Here is an 18,992-nt window from a genome sequence, read left to right as displayed (position 1 = left end):
TAGAAGTATTGTACTTACTGTGATATGGAAACATGGTGACAAGAGATACCATTTTACCTGTGCCTTCTGAAGAAAGATGGGATTTCTGAGGTCCAGGATGGGCGGAGAGTAACTACTTTCTGTTGAAAGAAAGAATAGTGTAATAAAAACTCCCCAACCCCCCTCCCTCCTGCGCTTTGTAGCGTCTGGGGGAGTGTACCGGGAACCTTGGTACAAAGTGGGGTGGCCGCTCTGATATCCGACTAGTTGGGAGACCAGGAGGTGTCCAACTGGCGGGGCTGATGTAATCTGGATACCATGTAAGCTCACACGGGAGCGTGAGCGGTAAAGTCTTACCCGCATTTCTGTGTGCTGTACAAGGAAACATCGAGACCTGTCATCAGGCTTCGAGGTGGACTTGCACCTGAGGTAGTACTTGCTGGATCTCGTGTTTAGCAGATCAGCGAATGCATCTGGAACTTTGGCTCTGAATTAGGAACCAGAATCCAGAGCATTAATCAGTAAAGAGTCCCGATGCTGAAAGCAGGAGGATCTCCTGATGCAATCCCAAAGAAATGATAGAGAGGGTATTGTGGCTGACATAGCTGGCAATAGCGATATGTGACACTAATTCAGTTCTTGGAAGGCAGATGACCTAGAACTTTTCGAACCATGTGGTCCAAACTAGAGAACACATCTCAATGGGAATGCCACAGAAGCGGGTACTTATCATCTGATGTGGATCGCCGAAGGACGAGCTGGTGAAGATTGCTGGCTCTGTGGATTTCAGGAGTCATCGAGGGGTAGCCTGTGGACGTAGACATCCGTCTCAACTCTGATGCTTAGTATGGTGGCGCAGGTATAGAGGAGACAGGCTGAGCGTGGCTGGCGCTACCACGGTAATTTTTTGTGGAGGGCCACAATCCCCCACCGATGTCGGTGGGGCATGCCTCGGGAACAGGGGAGCCAATTAACAGCTCGTGAACCCGGCCCTCATGGCAGCGGCTCGATGTCTCATGATGCCAGTGCAGAATTCTTCGGAACTCATTCCGGTGTTTCTGGAGCACCAAGGACTGCCAGCACTGTGAAGAATAGGGCGATGGCAGTGGTGATGTTGCTCGGCCCAGGCATTCTCCAGGACCGAAAAGGATAGCACCGATATGCTGGGGCGTCGGTGGCGGACAGTCACTGTGTCAGTGACACTGAGTGCCAAGGTGGATGCCCTCACTGTCTTGGATGGCGAATGAAAACGGACTGTCAGCATGCCTGCACTGCTCCTGGCACTATGTAGTGTCGTACGCTAACATGGGGCTTTAATAAGAACCCAAAGCATGGAGCACTGTTTTTAGGCGAGGGCATTACGTGGAGGTGCTATGTCGGTATTGACGGTGTTGATGGCTGCCGAAGTGGCCTCCAGGGTATCGTAAAAAATATACATGAAAAAATGTCGATGACCCGGGCAGAGCTATGATGACAGTGACAGAAGCACTGACGGCATTGGAGTAGGTATCTATGGAAATGATGTGGCATCGAATAATTGAAAAACATCATTGGCATCGGAAAAATGATACCGGCATCGACGGAGTCAATGACCGCATCGATAGGAACGTTGAAGACACTGATGGAAATGACGTGGGTGTCGAGGGCATTGATGTATGGAGGCGGGCACCGGCAGCATCGGTGGCATGGCCACGGGCGTCGACGGTATTGATTGGATCAACACGGGCACCTATGGCGTTGATGGCATTGATGCCACCGACATGGGCATCGATGGCACCGACATGGGCACCGATGGAATCGATGTTGGCATGGATGCCATCGATGGAATCGACATTGGCATCGATGGAATCCACTTTGGCACTGATGGCATTGATAAAATCAACATTGGCATCGATGCCAACGGTGGAACTGACCCTGGCATTGATGCCACCAGTGGAATCGACATTGGCATCAATGGAATCGACATTGGCATTGATTGCATCGATGGAATCGACTCCGGCATTGATGCCACCGACCTGGCATCGATGGCACTGATGGAATCGACCCTGGCATGGATGCCATCGATGGAACTGACCTGGCATCGATGCCATGGACAATGGCATTGATGGAAATGTCCTGGGCATCGATGGCATCGATGGACATGGCCCTGGCATCAATGAAAGTGCCCTGGGCGACGGTGGCATCGATGGAAATGGCCCCGGCATCGATGGAAGTGCCCTGGGCGACAGTGGCATCGACCCGGGCATGGATGGCACCGATGAGACAAAGGTGTGCGTCGATGGCATCCATCCGGGTAATGATAGCACCGATGAAACCCAAGGAAAAATCAGTGCCATGGATGAAAAACATGGATGGCACTGTTAGAAACGATGCAGGGACCAATGGCATCAGTGTACCGTGGGGGAAGGGATACCAATGGCAACTAAGAATCCAAGACGGTCTGAAGGGGGTACCGACGGTAGCGATGGGGCATCGACTGCGTGAGGGTACTGAAGAATCGAAGGACCTGAATCTACAGGGGCCCTGGCGGCAACGGAAACCGGTGAAGTCCCTGTCCCACTAGTGCTAATAACCAGGCAGAGTGTCACAGAGGGACACTCGCAGGCTATGTGTGGCTAACTGAAAACACAGGGAGAGGGAAGGCCGCAGTCGGTTGGCAGGCCAGTGAGGTGACAGGAACCGACCGAAAAACAGGGCATAGTACTCACCGAGCATCAAATAAATATACGCGAAGGGAGACCCGTGCAGGGAAAAAGTGTTTGTGAAGTAAAAGTTTAAGTGTTTCCGTAAAGAAAAAGTGTTAGAATTTCTCACAGAGCTCCTAACCGCTATGCTTACTGCAGAGCGGAAAAAAGAAGACTGAGGGAGACACCTGTGGCTCACAGGGATAATTGCAGACTGAGCATGCTCAGTGCACTCAGTGTGCCAGTGTCAGTCAAAGCTTTATAGAAACTTTGACAGAAAGGTTTTCCATACAGGGCTCCATCCTGTGATGTCACCCATATGTCAGGACTACCATCCTGCTTGTCCTGTGAGAAACCCTTGGTCTGACCCAATATGGTTCTTATGGTCTGTGATGGAGTCTACAGGAAACTCCCTTAGACCACCTTAAGGAACCGGCCACAGTTATCTGGCCCGGTCCTCCTTAAGTCCCAACCTAGCAAGGGATTCTGGGCCCAGGGAGGATCCCTTCAGCCTAGCATAAGAAGGCAGGGCCCAGAAGGGTTAGACAGGTCCTGGGGAGCAGGCAGGAAGTTACTGGATTTAAAAAAAAACCAAAATAAAATAACAAAACAAAAAAAAACCAAAACAAAATAACAAAACAAAACAAAAAAAACAAACAAAAAACAAAACAAAAAAAACAACACAAAAAACCTGCTATGTGTGATGTCTCTGTGTTATCTGAACTTTAAGGTGAGCTGCATTATTTGTTTGTTTTGCTTTGTACTTTGTTTTTCACTGTAAATAAATTGCACAAAAGGGAAGCAGCCAGAGTCTGCCTCTGTATTCCTTCTGGTTGTTTCTAAGTTGCTATCACCCAAGTTACCACATGGTCCTTGTCAGCCATGATTACTAGGTTATCCATTAATATTTGTCAACCTTACAATTCACAGAGAAAACACTTAAAAATCACTTATTGTCTTTCTTCCAGCTAAAATAAATTTTACCTAACACATATATAAATATGTTTATGTGTGTGTGTGTAAACCCAGGTGACATATAAATATATGCTGCCTCGTAGAATGGGGGAAGGGGGAAGGGGGAAATGTGAGACTGATCATGTGACATCTTTGACCAATCACAGTCCCATGGAATCTACTTCCTGGAAAAAAATGGAAGTCTGCTTTCTCATATATGAAAGAACAGTAAGTTCAGGAATGCAGGTCCCTCAGGACTGGTCTGGTTATTTCCAGACAGAATCTCTCTTGCCCTCTGTCTCACAGCTGAAATAGCTGGGGAGGAGTATTCATACTTTTCCTTTGCAAAATGCTTTGATGTCCTCAGCCGTGCAGTCCAGGTCAGCCCTCAGTCGGATGCAGGCACAGATCTCCTCTCCCATCTTCTGGTCTTTCACACCGATCACCTGATGTGGCAGTAAGGGGAGAGGGAGATATCAGGGCCCAGACTCACAACCCACTTCTCTAAAGAAAACTCCATCTGTGACCCTGGTGAAGCAGCCCTGGAGTTGGGGGTGGAATCAGGGTGTTGATGGGAAGCAAAGCCCCAAGCTGAAAGTTGCACCGCCCTTACCAGGGCCAGATTAAGAAGTGAGCTCTTGCCCTGGGGCATGTGTCTTCAGGCAAAGGCAGTCAGTGAATCAGTGTGGGGCCTGGAGCTCAGAAAGGGGGCAGTGAAAACTGGGAAGATTGCTAGGGACAAGGCAGGGTGGGAGAGAGTACGAAGATGGAGGATTACCAGAGCGTAAAGATTAAGGGGTGGGGAAGAGAGAAAGGAAGGAGTAAAAAGTGGAGGGTCACCAGTGGGAGGGTAAACTGTTTAGTGTGCTCCTGGGTGCAAAACCTTCTGTTATCCTTCTTCTTGTCTCTCATCTGGGAGAACTCAAGATTAGGGAAAGAACCTGGGTGAGATGGAGAGGACCTGGAAAGAGGCCATGGAGGCGAGGAGGGGAGGACCTGGGTTCAAGGCAGGAGGACCAGGGAAACAAGACGACGACCCAGGATCAAAGGGACACAGGGGAGAGGACCCATAATCAAGGTGGGAGGGGAATACTCCTTACTTTCTGCCCTGGACCCTAGCACGTGTAACACCGGCCCTGCAGAGAAGGCAGGAATAGGAAATTGACTTAATGTGTCTGTTTCTGCCCCCCCCCCCCCCCCATCCCAACACTGTAGGAAATGTATTGTTTAATTCAGCTGATGTTTTCAACAAGATTTCATATGTAAACTGTCTAACTAGACCTGTCTGTCATTACACATGTCCATTCTCAATCTCTGTGAACTGCTGGGAATCTGCCAAAATCGGCAGAGGGTAACCCTACCCTTTCTCTACCCTGAGATGTGATTTTCATCCCATTGCGAAAGCCACCTCCTGCACCCTGTCTTACCTGAGCCTCCTGGATGCTGGGGTGCGTATGCAGGAATTGTTCTATTTCTGCTGGGTAAATGTTTTCTCCTCCCCGGATAATCATATCCTTGCAGCGACCGACAATCCTACAGTAACCGTATTCATCCAGGGCAGCAATGTCTCTGGAACGGGAAAACTCACATTGATCTGCTGGACCTTGCATGCCTTCTGTCCCCTCTGTTCCCAGTCTACGCCTCTCTAGCCATCTCTCAGTCCATTCCAGAGGCAGTCAAGTCAAATACAACTTATATGGTTTTTAACACAAAAAGTCTGCATCACAGAAGGTGGCCATTGCACCATCACCATCACCATCACCACCCACACACAGCTCTGCTGGCATGTAATATCCCGTCACCCATTACTCCAGTACTAGGCCTCCACCTCCCACCTCCCACCCTTGCCTCTTGCCAAGTTACCTTAATCCTTAACATTAGCATTTTTTATTTTTCTATTAATAGGGCCTCACTTCCAACCCATACCTCACACCCTGTCCCTACTGTTCTAGTACCTGACCCCACATAATTCTGCCAGAGTATCTCCAGCCCTGCCTGTGCTCCTCCAGTACATCTGACCCCTCTGCTTGAAGAAATTTGGGTCCTCTGCTGATACGAGCTGAGGACCCTGAACATACTAAACTCACCCAGTCTTGTACCAGTACTCTGGAGTAATCACTTCTTTGGTTTTCGGTTCATCATTCCAATACCCCAACATGGTGCAGTATCCCCGAATCATGAGCTCCCCAGAAGTGTTCAAAGGCAGGATCAGACCAGTCTCAGGGCTCACAACTTTTGCCTGGGAAAGGACCGGAGAGGTAACGGGAGAAAGAAAAACACCAGACTAACACTTCATGGCTCCAAACCTTCTAGAAAATTACAGCGCACTACCAGAGAGCTGAGCGGGCAGCCTCACCTCAGTGTGGGGCAAGATGTGCCCAACTGTCTCCAGTTTCCGGTTAATTTCATCCAATGAAAAGCTCAGGAAGGTCACCGGGCTGTTCTCTGTGGTGCCGTAGGCCACCTGAAACCAGAAAATAAAAATTATGTCACAGAGAAAATTAATCCAGCAAGGGCACAAAAAATTAATAAAAACACCAATGAGAGGTGCGGTCTAGTGGTTGGGAACATTGAACTGTGAATTAGGTCAGCTCCTGAGATAGATATTCAAATCCCTTTGGGCTGCTAATGTGGCACAGTGGTTTGAATGCAACGATTCACTAAGGCTTCCCCGATTCTGTGTCTCCAGGAAGAGAAGCTGGAGACACAGTACAATACTCCTCATTCACTTGCTCGCTGTGTGACTTTGGACACGTTCCTTTCTCCCCCAGTGTCTCAGTTCAGCCAAACAGACCTGATTAATAGTCCTGTCAACATTATGGATTTTATTCCATCTGAGATTTCTCATTGTCTACACAAATAGCTCAAAGTGGATTCCATACCATAAACAGAAAAATACAAACAAAAATAAACAAAAATATCCTCTTTCTGCTTAGTCTTCTGAAACCTTCTCTGCAGTGTGGCCACCAGAAATGAGCTGTCAGACCAGGGTGTCATAGAAACATGATGGCAGAAAAAGACTGTATGGCACATCCAGTCTGCCCATCATCCAATTAATTTACTATTATAATTCTCATCACTTCCTTAGAGAACCCCTATAATTATACTGTTTTTGTCTCCACCTCTTCCACTGGGAGGCTGTTCCACACATCCACCATCTTCTCTGTAAAGAGATATTTCCTAAGATTATTCCTGTCTATCCCCTTTCAACCTCATCTCATAACCCTTCGTTCTAGAGTCTCCTTTCCATTGAAAAAGGCTCACCTGTGCATGGAAACCTTTGAGATATTTGAAAGACTCTGCATCTTCCTATCTTGCCTTTCCTCTAGGATTGGAAAGACTAAAGAGGTTAGGACTTTTCAGCTTGGAGAAGAGACGGCTGAGCGGGGATATGATAGAGGTGTTTAAAATCATGAGAGGTCTAGAACCGGTAGATGTGAATCGGTTATTTACGCTTTCAGATAATAGAAAGACTAGGGGGCACTCCATGAAGTTAGCATGTGGCACATTTAAAACTAATCGGAGAAAGTTCTTTTTCACTCAACGCACAATTAAACTCTGGAATTCATTGCCAGAGGATGTGGTTGGTGCAGTTAGTATAGATGTGTTTAAAAAAGGATTGGATAAGTTCTTGGAGGAGAAGTCCATTACCTGCTATTAATTAAGTTGACTTAGAAAATAGCCACTGCTATTACTAGCAACAGTAACATGGAATAGACTTTTGGGTACTTGCCAAGTTCTTATGGCCTGGATTGGCCACTGTTGGAAACAGGATGCTGGGCTTGATGGACCCTTGGTCTGACCCAGTATGGCATGTTCTTAAGTCTATCCCCATATGCTTTAGAAAGAAGACCACTGACTATTTTAGTAACCACATGGACCAACTCCATCCTGTTTATATCCTTTTGAAGGTGCAGTCTCCAGAACTGTACAGAGTATTCCAAGTGAGGTTTCACCAGGGACCTACAGTACACAGGGCAATATCACCTCTATTTTTCTGCTTACCATTCCTCTGCCTGTGTAACCAAGCATCTTTCTGGCTTTTACTGTTGCTTTATGCACTTGTTTGGCAACCTTAAGATCATCAGATACAATTATCCCCAGATCCCACTCTTCCTTTGCGCTTAGAAGAATTTCACCGCCAATACTGTACCTTTCTGTTAGTTTTTTGTATCCTAAATGCATTACTATGCATTTTTTAGCAAAAAATCTTAGTTGCCAGACCTCAGGTCACACCTAGCCAGTGAGATAGATTTGCATACAGTGAAGGCAGTGCATGCAAATCTATCTTACGTATATTCTTTGTGGATCTCCTAAAACCTGACTTACTAGATGTATCCCCCCCAAGGACTGAGTTGAGAACCATTGTACCAGACCACTTATCTCAGAGAAGGCTGCACATGTATATTTAAAACAAACTGAAAAGCTCGTTTTGATAGGATGTTACACAAATAGCTGTTATCCCCAAACCAACTGGGCAAATTTTCAGTAATGTGCTCGACCACAAAGTTCCACATGCAGAGGTCCATATTATTCAGACACAGTCCAGCTAGCACAGTTAGCTGGATAAACTTATCCAGCTAACTTTGGAGGTATACTCAATAGTGAAACTGAATTACTGAATATAGCCAGCTAACTTTAGGACAGCTCTTTGGCCCAACCAGACTTAGCTGGCTAAGTCACCTGGCTAACTCTGACTATTGGAGTTAGCCGGTTAACTAAGCCAGCTAACTCAACTCCACCTGGAATGCCCCTAACTTAGCCGGCAAATTCATGCCACCTAACTTATTAGCCGGCTAGAATTTAGCCCGATATGTGCCCAAATATTAATTTAGCCGGCTAACCTCTGAGTTAGCCGGCTAAATGGTTTTGAATATTGACCTCATAATTTCAAACACACAGACATACAATTCAATTTTCAAACACAAGTTGTGTACCCAAACTGAGTTTGAACAAGTTGTGCCCCTAAATATAGCTGCAGAAATGTACCTGTTGTAAAATGAGCACTGCTTACAGGCATATATTTTTAAAATTCAAGTAATGTGCATAAAATCCATAATATGTCTCAAAAAATGTCCTTTTCTATGGGCATCGTGAACTTCCCTAGGTAGCTGAAAGCCCAGTTCAGTGTAGACAGCAGACTTTATGCACAAACTTCCTCCTTTTATAAGTGGAAGTCTTGACTAAGCTTTTAAAAATTGGCATAAAAACATACAAACATAAAACATGATGGCAGATAAAGATACAGCCCAGTCTGCCCATCCACACCACCTGCTCAGCTTTAAAGTCTCTTTTTTTCCCTCTGAGATCCCCTGTGCTTGTTTCATGCCATCTTGAATTCTGATACTGCCATCTCCAGTACCTCACTGGGAGGCTGTTCCATGCATCCACCACTCTTTCTTAGATTACAGCTTTCACCTTCATCCCATGAACCCCTCATTCCACAGCCTCCATTTTCTGTGCATTTATTCCCTGGAGCATTTAAATGTCTCTGTCATGTCTTCCCTTTCCTTCCTTTCCTCTAGGATAAACAGGTTTAGTCTTTTTAAGTGTGTTCGCATATGCTTCATGATGAAGACTGCTGACCATTTTTGTAGCCACCCTCTGGAATGATTCTATTCAGTTTATATCATTTTGAAGGTGCTATCTCCAAAATTGTACACACTACTCCAAATCAGGTTTCACTAAAGATTTACACAGAAGCAATATCACCTCCTTTTTCCTTCTGGCTATTCCTCCCCCTGTGAACCCAAGCATCCTTCTGGCTTTTGCCATTGTCTTATCTACCTGTTTGGCTATTTTAAGTTTATCAGATAGGATTGTAATAGTATCCAGAGCAGCCTCATTATCATCAAACGCAGAGAGAGAGATTCACATGAGAGAACTTCAGGACATCTGGGAAGAGATAGATGGCCACTGGCAAGTCCCAGTTTCCAGCTTGTGGGTGAGAAATTTCCGTGAAGGGTGAGATTTGTTTTCCTATTTTAAAACAGAGCTAATCTCACATTTAAAGGGCAGTCACAAGTTTAGAGTAACAGAATATCAAAAATGACCTCATGGTTTTCAGAGATATGTTTGATTTTAAACTGGGAGTTGCTGAAAATATTGTACAGAAATGTTGTGGCCGGTGACAAGGTTTTAAATCAAACTGGAGGTTGCTGAAAATATGTTATAAAGATGCGTGTGTTGTGACTGTCGGTCGCAGACGGCTGCGACCGATGCAACTCACTTCATGTACTGCTCTGCTCTCGTCTCCAGGCCTACTCGCAGCTGAGGCTAGCCACTACCGCTGCCTTCCTCTGGGTTCCCAGGACTTCTCATGGTGTCCGTTTATGCCGCCACCACCCATGCCGACTCTGGGCTTTCCTAGGCACACGAGCCACCAGCCTCTCCTTTAAAGGCCCAAGGGCGGGAACCTCAGGGGCGTCCCCGGCTGATGACATCACCAGGCCGGGATTCTTAAGCTCTGCCTTCGTGCCTTGCTAGCTGACTTGGCAACGAGTTCCTTCCATACTGCTACCTGCTCCTGGCTTCTCGGACCCGTGTTTCCTGTATCGGTTCTATCTGCCTCTGGACTCTGCTCGGGTACCCACTCCTCGGGGGCCCTGCCGTGCTCTTGTGCGAGACCTCATCTCCTGGCTTCCCCCGCTCCTCGGGCTAGCGCTGCACCTCCCAGAGCTCCAGTCTACCGGCCTCCCTGCTCCTCAGGGTTGCTCCTTGGAACCACCTCCTGCTTGGAAGTCTGGACCTGCGCTTCCCCGCTCCTCGGAGCAGTGCCTACGTTCTACAACAAGACTGTACCCGCGCCTCCCCGCTCATCAGGTAGCACCTACGTTCTACACAGAGACTGTGCCTTCACTTCCCCGCTTCGCGGGGCAGCGTCTTACTTCTGTTTCAGTGACTCTACCCGGCATCCCCGCTCCTTGGGGTAGTGCCTCGTTTCTCTGCCACAGATTCCATCGTGCACAGCCCCACTCCCCGGGATTGCTTTTGTCTCTACTGCAGAGATTCACCCGGGCTTCCCTGCTCTGCGGGTTAGCCTACGTCACCATGCCAGAGCCTCTCTTACTGCACAGCCCCGCCCCTCGGGTCTCTGTCTGCTGCGGACCTCCAGAAGTTCCTGTCTCACGCTCCCCGGGACCTGCCCAGCGCTTCTCTCTCTCGGAGGACCCTGCTCTGGTACATGCCTTTCCTATTTAGCGAGTATATTGTGGGTTCTCCTTGAACTGTGTCTCTCACCCCACTCCTCGGGATCCCCCACAGTACTCCCTTTACTGCACCTACGATCACGTGGCTGTGACACAGGATGCTCCATTCCTCTACACTACTGAATCTCCTACCACAGTTGACCTCGCCTCCCGATGGTGGGGACCTGTGGGGCTCTTCCCCACAGGTGGTACCCTCACCTCGGGCCAAGGGCCCACGAATCCTAACACTGTTGTGATATATCTTGTCTGCTATTATGAAATGTTTATTGTTAGGAAGCTTTATTAATAAATCTGGGTGAATTCTTATTTTGGGGGGCCTAATGGTGTGGTTACATCTGTTGTATTTGGTATAGGGTGGGGCCTTGAAATAAACAATGGAAGTTTATTAGGGTAGTCTTACATCAAATTAGTTAAGGTAAAGAGATTTGGGGGTGAATTTAATGATAATTCGCAAGGGTTTCTTCTCTAGGGTTTACATGATCACCCTTAGACCATAAGCCCTCCGAGGATAGGGAAATACCTAAAGTACCTGAGTGCAATCCACTTTGAAGTGCAAAAAGCGGAATATGAATCAAATAATAAATAAATCTCCTTCTTGTTTTTTTGTACATAATTTCACCTCCTATACTCTACTGCTCCCTTGGGATTTTGCAACCAAACTGCATGACCCTGCATTTTTTTAGCAGTAAATCTTAGCTGCCAGACTGTAGATCATTCCTCAAGCTTCGCTAGATCCCTTCTCATTTTTTATATTTTCTAGTCTATTGCAGATTTTGGCATCATCCACAAAAAATGCAAACCTTTCTGCAATATCGCTGACAAAAATGTTAATCATAACCAGAGGACTGATCCCTGCGGCACATCACTGGTAACGCCCCTTTCCTTGGCATGAAGTCTGTTTACCAGCATGACTCTGGTATGAAGTCAGTTGAGCAGGAACACAATGCCAGTGCAGAGAGGCCATAGAGCCAACAGCTCCAGGAGATCCTGATAAACCAGCAAGAGAACAAATGCAATGGACAAAATCAAACCAGTGAGATGTGGAACAAGCCTGTGCTATGTGTGTCCTTGCAATTACATAGATCCCAAGCTTCTGAGGGCCCTCCTTCCGATTTTACCGTGAACTAGAGAGGAAGCAGTTGTCGTCTAAGGTTTTTACAAGGTCTAAAAACTTAGTACAGTGACCTTTCCCTGTAATCCCTTATTTGTCCAGTCTTTTTTAATGCAATAAAACACCTGTTATAGTAACTGGTTAAAAAAAGACTAAACAGTACAAGTTAATTTAACAGATACATCACTTTTTTTGTCTGTCTCCGTCTAGTGACCTGTAAAATGAATCACAATTACATTCTAACAAAGTGAGAGAAATGGCTTCATATGATCTTTATTTCCTGCAGAGCACACTTCAAATGCTTTTATCAAGTTTCAGGCCTAGATTAATGGGGAAATTGTTCTCTCCAGCAGTATCAAATGCTATTTATTCATGTAAAATCGGAGTTTGCAACAAGATGCTCTCTCAATATCTCCTGTGACCAGGTCTGTATTTATCAACAACCAAAGCAGGATAGAAACACCTGTCTTCTCCCCCACCCCACCAACTCAATTCAGATCCTTTCTACCTTGACCTCTGTTTCTTTCCCCCAGATCCTGGAACCCATCCCCCAACCCATCCTACTTCCCCCTTCCTCAATCCCAAAGCCTCCCTCCTTTTCTCCCATCCCAGGTTCCTGATCTTTCCCTACTTACTTGATCTTCCTAATACCCAGTTGTCTCCCTCTCCTCTCGCCAGCCCCAGCCCTCTTTCCTTCTCATACTCTTCCCCCCCCCCCATCCCCAGTCCTCTCACTTCTTCACCCCATTCCTGCTTCTCTTGTCCGCTGCTTCTCCTCTTTCCAATCCCTAAGATTTTCTTGCTCTGCTGATGCTTAAGATCTCTTTTCCTTACACAATAAACATTTTTTTTACGGACACAAGCACTGTTGTAAAATGACTTATTTTTATAACATAATAGAAAAGATGTAACATGTTTGCCAATGTTCTTCAAGATTTTCTAATTTCTGCCACAGCTGAGTTGCCGCACAAAACTGGGGTGTGCCTTAGACCTTCTTCTGCCTTTTGTCTTACCCTCTGGGATGTGAGGGCCATTAGCAAGTGCATAGGGGTGCCTGTCACCAATACTCCAAAGGTCCCTTAACAAGGTATGTCAAGTGGTCCTTTTCAAATGGACCCTCCCAAAAGCTGAACACATTTTGATCAATTAAAGGCTTACAGACAGACTTCCTGCTGATCCTCAGGAAAAATATAGAGGATTAAAAACATCTATGTAAATATGAGGCTAAACAGTTGCCAAGGCTTTTCCAGGCCACTCTGCATTCTTGTGGTTTCTGGATGTTTTCCCACTACTTGGCTCCACCACTGCTGTCAGAGAGACATGGTGCAAGGGTGATGAATGAGGCATGTGATGGGCAGTTGCCACTCTCTCAGCACTTTGAAAATCCCTGCAGGTGTGCCAAGGCAAACTTCATGACCCGAAATGAAGCCTCCTTCAACTCAAAGCAAGAGCGTTCCATTAAAATATGGCTGCCAGTAGGAGGGAAAGAGAAAGCAGGAGAATGCTCCTGACTGTGTTTATTTATTTATTTAAAACTTTTTTTTCTATACCGTCGTTAAGTTAAATACCATCACAACGGTTTACAGAAGGGCACGATAAAGAGAAATATGGGTGGTATAGATTACAAATTACTCATGTGCCATCATAGTACGGTAACAATTTAACATAATAAACTAGGTGTGTAAGTTAAACCTGATTGTTAGGAACAAATTAGGCAGTTTGATTTTAACATTAATATGCTTATGTAGGTTACTAAAAACTTCTAGCTTGGTGCATCCTTATCGCTCAAATATTTTTCTCCTTTTCTTTATCTTTATAAAATGCTTGTTTAAAAAGCCAGGTTTTCAGATTAGTTTTGATTAATTTCAGATTTGTCTGTAGTCTTATTTCGAGTGGCATGGTATTCCAGAGTACTGGGCCAGCCAGTGACAGTGCTCTTTCCCTTACTTGCGTGAGATGTGCTGATTTGACAGAGGGGACAGTTAGTAGAGCTTTATTTGCAGATCTCAGGTTTCTTTGTGGTACGTGCACGCGCAGTGCCATGTTAAGCCAGTCGGCTTTATCATCGTGGATTAGTTTATGGATTATGCAAAGTGCTTTATATTGTATTCTTTGTTCAATTGGAAGCCAGTGGAGTTCAGCAAGTGTTCCTGTAATATGGTCACTCTTTTTTTGCCTGTCAAAACTCTGGCAGCGGAATTTTGCAATATTTGCACAGGCCGAATTGTAGATTGAGGTAGTCCTAAAAGAAGGGAGTTACAATAATCTGTGCTAGCGAATATCATTGCTTGTAGAACTGTGCGAAAATTGTTAATCGTTAATAGAGGTTTTAGTCTTCTTAGGATCATTAGTTTTGCATAACACAAATGTCAGTATGTGTCTGCAGAAGGGAACATCATTATTAAAAAGCACAATTATACAGCACCAGAGTACACTGTGCTTACAGCCTTACAAATTTTGAGCACGGGCTTGTTATATGACTTGCTCAAGGCCATACAATGACTGGCAGATAGAGAAGTAAAACCAGAACCTACAGGCTCCGTGTTCTCTGCTCCCAACCACCTCGCTCTATTGCAAACCAGAATTCAGCTCCCATCATCACCAGCAAAGAGTTCTCCCTAAGTAACATGGACCTCCATGGCTGGGCAAGACTGTACCTTGGACTGGGAGAAAAGTAGCTGCACGAAAGATAATGAAACTCTGAAGGCATGAAATCAGATGAGGGATGAAGTATCACAAACTGAATATTGATAGAACAGTAAAGAGTGTGGGCGCATCACTTAGAGCCACAAATACTACCAAAACCCCAAAAAGAGATGAAGAAAATGTTTAGTTCTGTCTTCCATGATCTGTCATTGGAGAAGGACACTGCAGTGATATCATCACATCTGCCTCAACTTTGGGGGAAGGGGGAGAATACATCAAAGGAGACTTACTGTTTAAATATAGGAGAGAGATGTTCACTCTTTGCTCTAGTAAAGGTTCAGGTAATAAGAAACAGTCACTGTTGTAAGTTTCTTTATGCTTTGATGAACATTTTTGCTACATATGAAGTACTCTGTTTGTTTATTATTTTACAGCTCCTTAAACCTCACAGTCACTATTTTGGTAGCCATCAATTTTGTTACAGTTTATCCTACTGACATCTTTTACAAGCATTTGAAAGAATATTTAAAAAGTTGAAGGTAGATTTTCAGACCTAGCTGGCTAAGTAAGTTAGCAGGAATATTCAGCAGTGCAGCCATGCCGCTGAATATACCCGAATAAGTTTAAAGGTACCCTGCTCAATAGCAAGTCTAAAGTTAATTGGTTACCTTTGCCAGATAAGTTTGAATATTGCTACTTATCCAGCTAACTTAGCCAGATAAGTAGGTCCTCCCAGTAGTGCCCCCAGAATACCTTTTTTATCCAGCTGGATAAGAAGCTGAATTGTTGTGGAAGTAAACCTTTGGGCCAAGGAGGAGTTGGAGCAACCTGCAGAGAGGAGCCCTGCAGGTCCCCACCGTTGGCAGGCGGAGCTGACTGACTCAAGAGGCCCGACTGGAGCTTCACCATTACCAGCCCTTATTTCCCTTAGATTGAGCCCTTGGGTGACAGGGCCGGCTGGACCTAGGCACGGGCCTCTGTGGAGGTAAATATCTATCACGAAGAAGATGGCGTGGGCCAGCACAGTAGGAGAAGGTGAAGTCTGGATGAGCAGCGGTCAGGACAGGTGGCAGGCAAACAGAGTCAGGATCAGGCTGTGATCTGAGGCAAACGGAGTTCACGCAGTGTCATGGTTCAGGCAGTGGTCAGGGCAGGCAGAGTTCAATCAGTAAAGGTGAGCAGGCAGTGGTCCGAGGCAGGCAGAAGTCAAGGTCCAGTCCAAGGTCAAGCCAGAAGTCAAATCCAAAGAGATGAGGAACCAAGAGGAGGATGAGGCACCACAGGAGTAAGACAAGATGCATCAGCAGAAGTGGCCTTTTAAAGGCGTAGGGTAGTGAGCTCATCAAAAGGGACTGTGGGACTTTACCCTCCACGGTCCCTTTAAATTTAGAGCAGGGACACACCGCCTCAATCCTCATCGGTTGCGTCCTGGCCGCGAGTCCAGGGAGCCTGAAGCTGAATCGGCTGGCAGCGCATCCACTGCGGTTGGCAACATGGTGCACAGGGAGACGTTCCTCGTGCCAGGACGTGGCACACCTGTTCAGGCCAGGCTGGTGGTGAGAGTGGCGGTCCACAGAAATAGCCCATGGACTGCCGAGCGTAACATGAACATATCAAAACTTGCCATTTAGTCGGATATCTTTACGTTATCTACCTAAATGGCTTTTGGAATATCTACCTCTTAGTGTCTGGAAAACAAAAATAATATTTAGGATCATTCTGGTAAATCAGTAAGTTGCTGGGCACTACCAGGCAGAAAATTCAAGTTTCCCATTCCTAGCTAGATGTCTTTACTTCGTCCTCTGGCACTGGTCACAGCTCCCAGCCCTAGGACAGGATTTGTTTGTTGCTGTTTACAACAAAAACACATGCCACACTGGATTGGTTTCAGAAAGGAGCCAGTCTAGGATTTCCTTTCCCCTTCTGGGCCCAGAAGGTAACTGTGATTCCAGGTTAATGAGAGGAAGTGGGGAATATCTGAGAAAAACCACAAGAAGCTGTGAATGAAGATTCTCAAGGCCTCTGCCCCCTGACCTATCTAGTGACAGGTGAACTGGCAGTGGTAGATGGATCATTCATAGCAGCAGATGGAAGGCCGATAAGCTGGGGCAGGAGACCTCCAGTCCTCATGCACACCAGTCCCGTTAGGTTTTCAGGATGATCCTAATGAAAATGCATGAGACAGCTTCGCATACAATTGGTAATAGTGGCTGAAGCAGTCTTAGCAGTGGTGCCTGAAAATCTACCTCATGCATATTCATTAGGGGTATCCTGAAATTCTAAGCGAACTAGTGTCCACAAGGACTGACGGTTGTCTATCACTGCCGATGAGCAGATGATCTTTAGGTTTATTCTCTTTGCTTAAAAGAGGAAATATTTCCAAATCCATGCTGCGTGCAAATGGCAACCTTCCACATCACCTCTGTGCTGGACCTGCTCTCTGCCAGAGAGAGCAGTGATTTTCTGCTTCATCTCTGATCTTGCAATGGCTCAAAGATGAACAAGAAAACGAGCACAGAAAGCTGCAGAACAAATATTAGTCTCTTTCTTACTTGCTCCTTTTCGTTGCCTATCAATTACCCGGTAGACGCTGTTACGTCTCCAGCAGGCTGTGAGCTTATGAGGTCTCTCTATGAATAATCAATGGCAAAGATATCTTCATTCAAGTAGTGGGCTGTGAAAATAATTAAGCAGGGAAGAGATGCTGTTAGCTACCCAGCAAGAAGCAGAAATATAAATTACAAAACCTTGCAGGGATGGTTGTACTGCCTAAGGGACAATCACCACGCTAACCTTCTCTGAGATTACTCATTAAGGCAGTTTGGAATCAAACTTATTCAAAAGTAAAAATAGAGACGCAATGTAAACTCTCTCCCTACCTATAGCACTTTTAAAAGAGTCCCAGTAAAGTTAATATTTACTGTACAGCAAGTACACCAGCTGCTAACCAGTGTGTACATAGCACCACTGTAAGCATGCCAAGCGAGTGCGGTATATAAAACTTTTTAAATAAATAGAATATGTAGAAAAGGCTTACTGCTCCTCACAACAATGGAAAAACAGCAGGATAAAGAAGGATAAAATTGGTTCTGTGCTCCAAAATAGACATTTGAATTTGATATGTTTATGGAGACTGTCTGCCCTCCTCCTCCTCTACTTACACAACCCTCCCCCAAATCTAGCCAGTAGCACTGCTAGCTCCCTTCCCCTCACAAACACTCCAACCATGACAGCAGACCAAGAACATAGGCTCCATACACAAACAGAACAATGGCGCTGTGTTCAGCTGCTCATGATATGCCACGTTCCTTTGCTTCTGTATCTCATGCTCACCAAGAAAGAAGGACTGAGCAAGGAAGACCCAGGAGCAGAAGAAGAGCTACAAAGAGAACCACGTCAAGGGTAATTTTCAAGGTCGCTTACCCAGGTAAATTGACTGTCTAAAAATTGCCCAACATCAGTCCAGCTGCAATGATCTTCCATAGCATGTGTACTTTTAGCTGAAGATTGAGGCAGCATTCACAGACGTGCATCAAAATCGGTGGAGGCAAATAAATGCAGGGAGGTTGTCTTTTCACATCTCTGTTGCATGTTATTTTACCCACAGAAAAATCAGGTGCAAGTCAGTTTTCAAAGGGAATGTATGCACATGCTTTTCCCTTTGAGGATTGGATAAAATGCACATGGGGAGTTTGAGAATTGCCCCCTTTATGGCTTAAGTGGATATCAGGTCAAAAAAAGGCAAGTAACCACCATTCAGGGCTATCTATTACCAAGGTCTCTTGCTTTGTCCCTTTGCTCTCTAGCCTTTTGGTCTTCAAAGATCCCACTCAAGGTGCCATCCCAGATATCTCCAACTACTCAGACAACTCACTCCTCACCTCCTCCCCCTAGCACTTTAGCCCCTTCCCTTAAACCTGAACTCTAATTGGTAGGTAGAGGTTTCAAGCCAATATCCTTCCCCTGCCCTCCCATCACCCCCACAAAATCAACTTTTTTCAAGAGGTGTGCTCCCTCCACTCTACAATTTGACCTCCAAGCAGTGGTTTTCTCTACCCAGATTGTAACCTGTGTCCCATCTGCCCCATAAGCCTAAAAATGCAGCCTGCAAATAGTTTCTTCCAAAGACTTTAAAAACCTCCATTTCTGTCAAGTTTTCTGAAGCAATCAACCCCCTGCTCCCACTCAAAAGAGCAGACGTTATAGTTTATATTTCTTAACAAGAGGAGTGTTTGTATAGCTTCTGCCTCTATTCCTAGTGTTCATTCACTAAAATATATAACCTATTCTCTTGCATCCTGCTGTGGTCCTGAGATGGTTAATTTCACACCGAGTTCCCAAAATCAGTTCCTTCCGCAATAAGTCTGGCTCTTGCCTGTGGTTTTTGGAAAGGGATTTTGCTTTTTAACA

At 45.7% G+C, this 18,992-nt stretch overlaps 1 protein-coding gene and 1 long non-coding RNA gene across 5 annotated transcripts in view; one reads left to right on the top strand and one right to left on the bottom strand.

The window, feature by feature from the left end:
- LOC115090928 (acyl-CoA synthetase family member 2, mitochondrial-like) overlaps positions 1-18,992 on the bottom strand; it is a 140,933-nt gene that overhangs the window by 6,502 nt on the left and 115,439 nt on the right. For all 4 annotated transcript variants that reach the window (XM_029600619.1, XM_029600615.1, XM_029600617.1 and 1 more), the window contains exons 11-14: positions 5,974-6,081; positions 5,705-5,856; positions 5,045-5,186; positions 3,953-4,063 (exon numbers count right to left, since the gene is read on the bottom strand). In XM_029600619.1, the coding sequence (XP_029456479.1) occupies positions 3,953-4,063; positions 5,045-5,186; positions 5,705-5,856; positions 5,974-6,081 (513 nt within the window). The remainder of the gene's footprint in view (positions 1-3,952; positions 4,064-5,044; positions 5,187-5,704; positions 5,857-5,973; positions 6,082-18,992) is intronic.
- LOC115090936 lies at positions 3,335-12,798 on the top strand. Its single transcript, XR_003856548.1, has 2 exons — positions 3,335-3,393; positions 11,586-12,798. It is a non-coding gene; the product is annotated as an uncharacterized LOC115090936 (long non-coding RNA).

This window comes from Rhinatrema bivittatum, chromosome 4, assembly GCF_901001135.1.
Source record: "Rhinatrema bivittatum chromosome 4, aRhiBiv1.1, whole genome shotgun sequence".
NCBI lineage: Eukaryota > Metazoa > Chordata > Amphibia > Gymnophiona > Rhinatrematidae > Rhinatrema > Rhinatrema bivittatum.
The sequence above is the reverse complement of the archived record's forward strand: the minus strand, read 5'-3'. Positions and strand labels throughout refer to the sequence as shown.